This window comes from Centroberyx gerrardi, chromosome 9 (assembly GCF_048128805.1).
Source record: "Centroberyx gerrardi isolate f3 chromosome 9, fCenGer3.hap1.cur.20231027, whole genome shotgun sequence".
Taxonomy (NCBI): domain Eukaryota; kingdom Metazoa; phylum Chordata; class Actinopteri; order Beryciformes; family Berycidae; genus Centroberyx; species Centroberyx gerrardi.
This window is the reverse complement of record NC_136005.1, coordinates 8049169-8060099: the sequence shown is the minus strand read 5'-3', so window position 1 is coordinate 8060099 and position 10931 is coordinate 8049169. Positions and strand designations below refer to the sequence as shown.

General features: G+C 40.8%; 1 protein-coding gene across 1 annotated transcript; it reads right to left on the bottom strand.

The window, feature by feature from the left end:
- On the bottom strand, positions 1–10055 carry LOC139929076 (vitellogenin-like). Its single transcript, XM_078285629.1, has 33 exons — positions 9995–10055; positions 9174–9325; positions 8834–9085; positions 8588–8749; positions 8347–8495; positions 8108–8258; positions 7843–8000; positions 7598–7763; positions 7385–7510; positions 7072–7290; positions 6772–6989; positions 6589–6686; positions 6375–6499; positions 6191–6292; positions 5918–6037; positions 5631–5817; positions 4850–4943; positions 4566–4751; positions 4307–4448; positions 4003–4222; positions 3430–3908; positions 3272–3316; positions 3081–3164; positions 2771–2977; positions 2530–2672; positions 2312–2480; positions 2088–2214; positions 1805–1985; positions 1625–1719; positions 1316–1410; positions 820–985; positions 216–377; positions 1–113 (listed from the first exon to the last, which is right to left on the bottom strand). Exons 1-33 carry the CDS (start codon positions 10053–10055, stop codon positions 1–3), a joined length of 5154 nt encoding a protein of 1717 aa, XP_078141755.1.
- Between the last annotated feature and the right edge of the window lie 876 nt (positions 10056–10931).

Below are 10931 nucleotides of genomic sequence, written 5' to 3'. Positions count from 1 at the left end.
TTAAGCACACTGAGCGGTGCAGCTGCAGGCAAGGTGGGCTTCTGCTGTTTCCCTCAGGTCCACACTCTTATTGTAGATGGCGGTCAGCTCTTCAGGGCGATTCAGGGTAGAATCTGCAGTGGTGAAGAGAGTAAAACCATTAGAAACTACGAATTCTGCCTCTACATTTTCAAGTTGTGTCTTCATGAAGCCGCTGTGATGCGTTGCAGACTCACCGGCAGGCAGGCAGTGGTAGCCAACCGTGACAGGGGTGGTCTTCACTGGGAAGCAGCCGGGCAGGCAGCGCAGCACGGGCTCAACAGAGTAGCAGTTGGACTCCTGGCCGTGGACGATCATCTGTCTCTCCAGCATCACAGATTCAAGCCTCATGCGGCATTCTGTAACATACAGGTATGGATAAGTACCTTTTTGATATGAATTTAGTAGGGGAGTTGCTTTACTCATGTATGCAGGGATAGCATTTTGTCTGCTCCCGAAATATGTTGATCATCTTGGTTTATTCCATGAAGTTTGAGTTTCTGTAGGTGGCGCTCTTTTCTTTGTCTGTTCAGCCGTGGTGGCTATCGCTGCTCATGCTAACTACCCACTTCTTATTATTTATTACAAACAAACTGCTGTTACTGCTGCTGGAAACATAAAACGCATCACTTTCTGTGCGGCTGAAGATTTTTCCGGTGAAAGACCTACCCAACACCAGGTGTTTTTCGAACAGCAAATGTAAAACCTTTCATGAACTGGCAAATGGATATTTATTTTTCTGAAAATGCCATTGATTATTACTTTAAAAAATGATGCTGTAGTGAAGGTATAGGGGTTTACCAGAGGTGTCACGGCAGGTCTCGGCAGGGAGAACCCAGGAATGAGCATAGCTGGATGCGTTCTTGGTCAGGCGTCCATTGGGGGTGCGGTACTCCTGTCTGACTTCCCCATCAGCCTTTCCACAGAGTCCACAGGTCTGTCCCTTCATCCAGTCCACAACTTTAACCTGCATGGCAAGACCAAACAGGACATTAGAATCTGTTGAATCTATCTGTCAAATTTATTAAAGTTTGATAAATCATGGGAGGGAATCTAACAAAATCCCTAGATGCTTGTTAGAAGATCCATAGCCATTTCAACTGTCAACTGTCTCAAACTTGATGATTCCCAGGGGTCAAGCTTTTAAGGATGGAATTGCTCATAATCTGTATAGCTACAAAGTCTGGGGTACATTTTCAGTAGATTTATCCTCTGTCAAAAAAATACTTATTTGAAGAGTAGTAATTTAATAGATTTGCATATTGCATCGTTTTAGATTATCCATAATTGATTTTACCTTCCATGAGTTCTTATCAAAGTAGACTTCATGAAGGCCATGGCTTGGAGCGTAGACAGAGATGCCTTCACCCTTTGATCTGATCTGGATTTTACCTGGAAGTAAAAAGCAGGTTTATCACAGTACACACAAACAAAATTTCATCAGGCCTTAAGTGTGAACAAGTAATAAGGATAAAGTCAATTGCTGTGGTGATGAAATAAACTTTTGGTCGTCAGTGCCATAATGTTTACTTTAGTTTGGTACATTACATATCGCTGGTTTGCTGCAATACAAGATGTTGAGGGTGAAATTAATATTTGTAGAAACCTGTGGGATGCTGGTATGGGAGGTTGTTGATGGGTATTTCCATTCCATTAACCTTCACAATCACATCTGTGTTCTTAGGATACAGGTCAATATCACTAGAAATGAAAGTGTGACATTTTGTTATGGCAATTTGTACATAAAAAACAAAACTTTTCTTTGTTTTTTTAAATTGAGACTCACATGTCAGCAATTTTCACATTGATATGGTTTTGTTCAATGTGATCTTTCTTCAACAAAACCATGAATTTCAGTTCTTGGGTGCAATCCTGAGCCAGAACTTGGTAGCAAGACAAGGGCATCTCGTTCTTGTATCTCCTGTTGTTGAATGTGGTCAGTGTGTCTTTGACAAAGCTACATTCAGCTGAGAAGAAAGAAAAATAGTTTATTTAATCCTTGGCATTTGGTCAAAGATTATTGCCAGATGCATTCTGTATTAAATAATGGGGTCAGCCTTTTGTATTACCTGCATTAGCCTTGGCAAGCAAGTAGTGGAATTTGTCAACAAGGTTGTCATCAAAGGGGGTAAGACCACTGAGTTCATCAAGTGGCAGAGACATGGGAAGACGCAAAGCCAGTTTGTATATGGTTCGCTGTAACCAGAATAATTCACAATAATTAGAGAAAATGTGTAAAAATTGAAACAAAACCTGCTTCATTTATCCTTGAAGGAAATTTGATCATTCGTACTTTTGGTGATTTCAAAATGATGTCAAGGGTCTTGTCAGATGTTGCCACCACTGTCAGTGACACCTGCTTCTCACTGTTATCTTCCTTTCCTTCAATCAGGCCAGCCAGGATGGAAGATGGAATATACTCATATGCACTGTAAAATAAAACATCAGAAATTTTATATAGGCTATATTACATATGAGTAGGCTAGAGATAGTATGTATGAGTGTCCATACATCTTTGCATAGTGTCTAAGGGCACTGGGTAGGTGTTCCCAAGCCACTCTCAGGCGGGCTGCAGGGCTTGGACCGACCAGACCAGTCTCGGCTGTCATCATGGTGCCGTATTGCTTGCATTCTGCTCCCCAGCCAATTTTGGCCTATTTAGACAAATGGGATAAGAAGGCAGTTGACTTTTAAGAGTAACCTTTTTACGTTGTGCCATAAGATCTATGATGTAAGAAAGAACGATTCTTACTGTAACTTTGTGCTTGCTAAGCAAAGCACCATCAGCACAGAACTTCCAGTTGTCAGCCTCAGCCAAGGCAGCAATAATAAACTGCACTCTGGAAGTAGGCTTGTCCAAGTAGGCAGTGATCTGGTATCCTTGCATCTTGTGGTCATTTCTGACAGCACGGAAGATGATTGCAAAGGTAGGAGCAGCAGTATTGCCCAGGAATTTGTTCTGTGGAAACAGGCTGTGTTAACTAATATAAAAACATCCACAAACCCAGAAGTGAGAAGATTCATTTGAATGCAATTTTACAGTCGAAATTATCAAGTTTCACCTGTTTGTAGATGGCCTCAAAGCTTGAAGCGCTGCTTCTGCTCTTGGAGAGTCTGGCCGCTGAGGTGGCTTGAGAGGCCATAGTCTACAAAAATCATGTACGACGATCAAAGGCCATCATGAGAAACCTGCTGCATAATTTAACGTTTAATGTATTTTTGTATCATTGTCCAAAGTACCCTAGAAATCTACCTGCTTCTTGTGGTTCTTCTGGAATTTATGGTGGTAAATCACACGCTGTTTGGAACAAAACATTTTTGTCAGATTCCACCCTTTATATATTGCGACATGAAGAAATTGAACACCAATATTTTTCTATGCAAAGTCAAGTAACAATCCTTAACTATTACCTTTGAGACACGAGCACTGGAGGAGCTGGAAGAGCTGGAAGAGCTGGAGATAGACCTGGAACTGGACCTGGAAGAGCTGCTCACTGATTTAGTGGAGCTAAGTCTGCTGCTACTGCTACTGCTGCTGCTGCGGCTCCTGCTGCTACTGCTGCTACGAAGTTTACCAGCTGGGGCAGCTGCATCGATAGTCTTGCTGTTGAGACGAGATGAAGAACTGGAGGAGGAAGAAGAGGACCTGGAACGAAGGCTAGAGCGGGAGCTGCTGGAACGGGAACTGGCGGAAAGAGAACTGCTGGAGCTGGAGGAAGATCTGGTGCCATTCTTCAGACCAGAAACCAGGATTTTCTTGAGCTTCACCAAGAGTGGTTTTCCCTCAACAATTTCCTCTTCACTCAGGTTGATCTGTTTGATGATCTTCTCTGCAGCCTTTGGTCCAACCTGAATCTCAATCTCCAGTCTCTCAATGACTTCACTTTCAACTGAAAACATGTATTTTAAAGTAATGTTATTGATACTTGCTTTGTGCACACTACTTCTACATAGTGCACAATTTATTGTATTCTCAATACTTGCCTGGTTTCATAGAAAGAGCAACAGAATGCCTTCCAATCAGTTTGTAGAGAGCGGTGTTGCTGATGAAGGCAGCATTCTCAGAGGCAATCTTGACACAAGTCTTCAATCCGATGGTAGTACCTTTAGCACAATACTTCTTCCCAAAGTGAGCTAATTTGGTCTTTACAGTGGGCTCGATGCCAGCTGCCTCATCAGAGTAAATAATCTCAGAGGATTTTGACTAAGAAAAGAAAAAAAGAGATTAATTATATGGTGAATGTAGAAACTTCTGTAACTGTATTAAAAGACGATGTTTAAAACTCACCCAACTACTAGCAATAGAGGAGGCAATCTTTGATGTGAACCTTTCCCTTGAGATGGGTTCCAAGATTTTGGCTGGGATAATTGGAATGATTTTTTCAGCAGCAAGATCCTCAATATTTCTTGTCACAGCAAGAGTTTCAAAACTGTTGAAGGAATAAAGACTTAAGAATGCAGGTTTTACAAGTATACACATTTTGGAAGTACCAGAATAAATGTAAACGTTTGAAGTGTACATTATGATGAAAAAATGTTAAGCTTACTGCACAGCTGCAAGGTTTTCAGGTGCAGAAACTGGCAGAGCCTCAATCTTGAAGTTGCCTTCGGTGATGTCAAGCCTTGCTGCTATTTTGGCTGGCAGAATAGAGTTGACTTTAGCTCTTGCCATCAAAGCAGTCTGGAGTAGAGCAGTATTTACTCCCATCACAGCAAATGTATGCAGAGCAAGACTAGAGGAAGAGGAAATGTATACATTACATTTTATGATATGTAGATATATTTTGTGTTTGTTGTTTTGCACAACTTTAGTGCCAGAAGTCATAACTACCTTGGTTTGATCTCAGTCTCAAGCTTCATGTCTGTTTTCAGCAGGTGAGCAACATGGAAGGTTTCTGGCAGAGTTGGTGTGGTGGTGGCCTTGACTACCAAAATAAAAATAAAAGCATATGTCACTTATTAGCATAATGTTTTTAACCCACTTAATGCCACAATTAGATGTTATAATGTACCATATCCCATTATTACTAATCTTATTGGAGACAATCGCATCGTAAGTCACATTGTACGTTACATTGGTATGCAAAAAGTTACAGTGCCCAGACGAGGGGTGATCATCCCATGTCTCAGTCTAAATGTGTTTTTTGATTAAAAAAAAATCACTATGTATTTTCTTTGTGGGGATTTATTTGTTATAGATTGTATACACTTAGTCTGTTTGTATAGATATGCAGTATATGGTATTTGAATGGAGGTTATTCTGTCTTTTAAAATGTTACTGCATTTGTGATTAGCTTGGGTTTAGTGTCACTGAATGTGTTTTTCTAGGTCTTGTATTTAGATTTAGATGTAATTAGGCGACCTGACCAATTACCGAGGTAATTATTTTCACCTCCGTCGCGATTGCTATAGCCTATTAAAGACCTGTCCATGAAAATGTTGGTAAAGGTTTATGCTGTATCAGTTAGGAGTGTGCAGCTACTTTCAAGTAAATCCATGGAAAGTAATAACACTCAGTGGATCACACTGATTAAATGGACTGAACTGAACTAAATTAAATGCGACATGCAACAAGCTAAATTGTGGATGTATCGTAGTTTGTAATCCCTTACCTTGAACAGCTGCAGCAGCCACAGCAGCAGTGTAAAGACTGAGCTCCATGGGCAGACCAGCAGCAGTAGGGAAGATGCGTCGTACCTCAGCAGCCAACAAAGGCTTAGCATAATGGAAAGAAATGCCAGATAGCAGAGTCTTCACAGCACTTTTTCCATATGCTTGAGCAGAGGGCCCAGTGAGAAGCTGCAGGGAAATGAAATAAGTTATCATCATGCCGCACAAAACAGTTATAGGCCATTCATTTTTTTGGTTTTGAGGTTGAGAGATTGTAATTGAATCATACCGCAATGGCCTGGGTAATCAAAGCTTTGTCAATGTTGGCGAAGGCGATTTCTTGTCCAAACAGTTTGATATATACAGAGGCCAGAGGCTGGCTGGTAGGCAAAGATCTCCACTCAGACAGCTGTGGAAGGAGGAGATATCATATAACAATGTGTTTCATCGTGTGCTTTTGTTCTTCACTGCATTTGCATGAATTACTGATTGTATTTTTTTTACCTCCAAGTAAATCTATCCTATCCCTGTATTTGTGACTTAGTGATGTCTCATTGCTTACAGCTTTGATGACGCGCCTCATCTTGGTGATTCTGTCCACATTCTCAAGAACAGCAGGGTTTTTCAAAAGAGCCTCCTGGAGTCCCTCAGTTCTTACTCCAACCTAAGAAAATTGAAAATGGTGTTAAAAGAATTGGACTTTTTGATTACTGATTTGTGAATATCTTAGATCTTATTTTATTTACCTCAAGAACATCAGCAGCAGCCCCAGCAACGTAGGCACTAGTTTTAGCCAGAACAGATCTGGGCAAAATGGTAGCAGCATCATTGATGTAGAAAGTGCTGGCAGCAGCACCGAGCATCAAGGGATCTTTATGAGGTTGTTAATGAGGTACAGTTAGTTGACGCTATGGCAAAAATCAAACTTAAGAACTTAAGAACTCCATATATTAGTCTTACTGTTATAGATATCCATGTGGATGGCTTTGCTGAAACGATAGCTCAGTCTGTCCAGTTTGGGGCTCAGGATTTTGACAGCAACGTTGCAAGCTGCAGCACTGCAATGAAAACATAACAAGTAAATAATCAGTTCACTGAGATACACTCGATTGATGATGTGTGGGGGTCAGAGAGTGTGCTTACACGGAAGCGTGGATAGCTGCAGTGCTCCTGGTCATGGACTTCATGTGAGAATAAGTGAAGCTGGCCACCTGCAGATTCTCCTCTGTCTTCAGAAGGTTAGCTAGAGTAGTCACCAGACCCATCGCAGGCCTCGTCTCAAACAGCACAATGCAAGCAAGCATACGGAGCTCTGGGTGAAGAGCCTTGTCCATGAACAGTTGAACAGCCATTTCCTGGATCTAATTACAGGAGAAAATACAGTTAATATGAAATCCTCTGTCAATATATAATAATATCCTTTGGTATCGAAAATTCACAGACCATTCTGGGCTCCTTCTTTGCGATGTTCCTCATGGCCAGGATGGCATCAGCATGGACTCTCACAGGCAGAGATGCAGCTGCGGTGCCGTAGAGGGGCAGGACCTTTGTGATAGGCTTAAGACTGATAGGATGGCCAGCGTTACCCAGAACCTTCAGAAGCAGGATGATGTCCTCAGTCTCACTCTTGGCAAGGGCCTCCACCATAAGATCATGGATGGGCTGTAGGGGGAAATTAGCCATCAAGAAGTCTTTTCTAATCCAGAAATGTGCAAAAGTGTTTGAAGCAATATGTAAAAAAACAAGATCATTTCACCTTCATAAGTTCAGCAGGGCAGGTAACCTTCTCAACACAGTGTTTGGCAACCATGGTGCCATAGCCAAGCAAGACAATTTCACGCAGAATGGGGCTTTCCGCTATTTTGTGGTTGAGTATCAGGGCCTAGAACAGTACAAAAATCAGAATTGTTTCATACCATCTCTAATCTTATAAGTGGCAAGTAATATGCTGGCTTTCAGATTTACCCACCTCAACAAGCTTGATGGCTTCCAGGTCAGCTGTCACCATGTGCATAGATGCCATCAAAGCCTGTGTTAGTTCAGCAAAAGTTGCATCACCTTCCAGGACCTTCTCTTTGATGAATCTCAGAGCAACTGGAGTTCCAATGGCAGGGATGGCTTCCAAGATCCAGTGTCTGAGAAATTAAAAGGGAGTTAAGTAAACTTCTATAAATTCTTTCCATCTTTGTCAAATGTTCAAACACTGAAAATCACCTGAAGGCAGGTCGTGTCTTGTATTGATTCCAGATCATCTCAATATCTTGAAGGTGGGCCACACGAAGGAGCTGAATGAGTTCCAAAAACTTCAGAGGGGCATCTTCATGGACCTTCTCCGTATTGTGGGCAACCAGATGATTCAGAATCTCCACAATCTAGGAACAGAAGAAATTAAGTCCAAGTTGCTGAATATTGCAGTGATTCACAAATTTCCATGCATGACTTTATTGATCTATACGTTTAAAGCAATCTGAAACAATACCTGAGCCTGTGCATTGTTGATCTTAATGAGCTGAATGGGTGTCTGAAGAAGCTCAGTGGCAAACTCGTACTTAAGGGATCCGTGGTGAAGATACTCTGCCTCGAGGGGTACCAGTGGGGCCTTTTGAATCTCAAGGAAGACCAAGGATTGTCTTAAAAGTAATGGAGCAAACAATTAATTTGTGGCTTCATAAAATCTAAACACTACCATTGTTTCACATTCAGTATCTATCAACATACTTTGTCTCCATCTGAGCAGCACCGTTCATCTCATTGAATGGTGAGAACTGAATCAGCTCATCAACAGCCGCCTCCAAGATTATAACACCATCAGAAACTGGCTTCAAGATGTAGTTGTATGCTGCAGCTCCCCTTAGGTTCTTTGTATCCTGTGAAGATAAGCCACATAGTTAGTTGCTTTATCACGTGGCACATATACATTCATGTTTATTTTGAGGACACAAAATTAATTAGAATTTACCTGCTGGCACTTAACACATTTCTCGGTGTACGCCAAGCCAATGTCCTTAATGATCTTCTCTTGGCAGTGGTTCAGATCCCTGGTCTTTGTCAAAAGGATGCGTTCAGCTCTTTCGTCTTCAGTGATGGCGTAGAGAGTCTTGCACACACCCTGAGCCCCAGCCTTGGAAACAGAGGAGGAAGTTTACTGGGGAGCTCCAACTTTGTGGTATGGATTTGTAATCATCTTTGAAGGGTTTTGACTAACCTCCTGCAGCTCATAGACATTCTGTGTCTTCTTGATGTTCAACTGAAGGACGTTCAGGATACCTCTGTAGATATTCAACACCATGGTTGAGACTCCCTCAGGGGCGAACATCTTTCCCACAATACCGTGAGCATACTCAAACTTGATGGGAATCGTGAGCTGAGCAGCCAGGGCTGAAGTGAGCTTGGTTGCTGGGGTGAAAGCATCCTTTGGCCAAACACCACTGAACTCAAACAGCTCAGGTTCCACAAGCTATAGTGTAAAAATGATAATGTTTAATGCAGGGCGATTTGCATGTAGAAAGTTTGAGTGTTGGTGGAACACGACGTTTGACCTTTACCTTAAGCAGGTAAGTATTGCGGGAAAAGGCACTGATGAGAACTTTGCTGCTGACTTTTAGGCCAGTCCTTGCCAACCCCTCCTCAGGCAGGCCGCCCATGAGCAGTGCCTCGTACTTGTACACATAGGTCTTACTGGCAGCAAAATTGGGAGCTGTGAGAACAGTTTAATTCAGTCAGAACTCAGAGTAATTTATGATATCCACACAAATTATAAAACATATTGCATTTTACCAGGAAATTCCCTTTCATTTAGCTTTAGCAGTGGTTAACTTTTGCACGTTTGTGTGCCAATTATTAGTGACTATCCCATATATTGCTTGCAAAAACAGAAACTATCCTTTAAGGTTGTATATTATTGCTCTTACCAAAGTTATGATACTGACCAGCTGAAAGAAAATGACAAGGAAATTAATTGTCCAGCATATAAATGGTAAAACTCCTAAATCTAAATTGACATCTTGGGAGTTCAGTTGGTAATAAAGTTGTTAGACGGGAGATCCCTCTGCATCGAATAAAGTTATAATAAAGTTAATAAAATTACAACTTTAACTTGATCCTAAAATACATATAAAGAGAAAAAGGAAAATGATGGAAAACAAAAAACAAACCAGAAAAATCAAAAACTCTCACTCACTCTTCAATTATACATAAAAACACTCCCAAAAAAGGTGTTTGCTTGGGGGCGCAATCATAAACAACAACCAACATCAAGATCTTCAGCAACAATTAAATATATAAAATCTAAAATAACAGATAATAATCAGAACTTAAAAATAATAATAAATAACTTTAATAACTTAAATAATTATCTGGTCTAATGAATAGGGAAAATCATACTCACCCGCAAGGGCCAGAGTCAGGGCGAGCACAACCGCTCTCATGGCTGATGTGGTTGTGGTGATCTCCAGTCTCAAACAAACCTTTTAAAGCGAACTTTCTGCTGACGAAGCCCTACAAGCATATCATGAAGGTATGATGTCAAGTCAACCCTGGCGCATGCCATGGAGAAAGCTGATTGGATAGATTGCTGTTGCACCTTTCTGATTTGAACAAGCTGACGTTGTTTTGGGCCAGGGAGAGCGTGAATCGTGCATAGAAGGTTAGGGCCACCTGACTTGTTCTGCTCAAATATCAGTCAGTGTTAAGTGTCTGTGTCGGATTGTTTGCTGTGTGTCTCACAATTCATTTTACAATAACATATATATATATAAAAAAATCCTGTACTTATCCTACACCAATCCTCACCTTAGTTAAAGTAAAAGATAAAGAGTTTCACTGGCATTTTTTTTCCTGGCTGGTGTTATTACTGTTATCATATACTGTATGTAATATTGCATTATGTATCATTTGACAAATAAGAGAAGAAAAACAAAACAGTGTGTCAAACAACCAATTGTTTCTCCAAAACAATCAACTTTTCAGGAATGAATAACAAACTTTTCTTTTTTTTCAAACTCGCTATCGTTCATTTTTGACTTGTAACAAAGAGTGTTGTATGGTTTTCATGGGCGCCAAGGTCATAAGACATAAATCTTTAATTAAAGCAAAAAAAGAAATAAAAACATGCCAAAATTGGACTTACAAGGTCTCAACAGAAATTAATTTTGGTTTAGTTCATATCCATCATACTTTATACCCATGGGAAATGTACTGTAGGTGTTTGCTTGGTTGTTTTTGCTCCGCTATATTTATTATAATGCTATAATATAATTTTTGTAAGCCATATTTAGAGCCCGTGGAAGTATGTGGCATCTCTC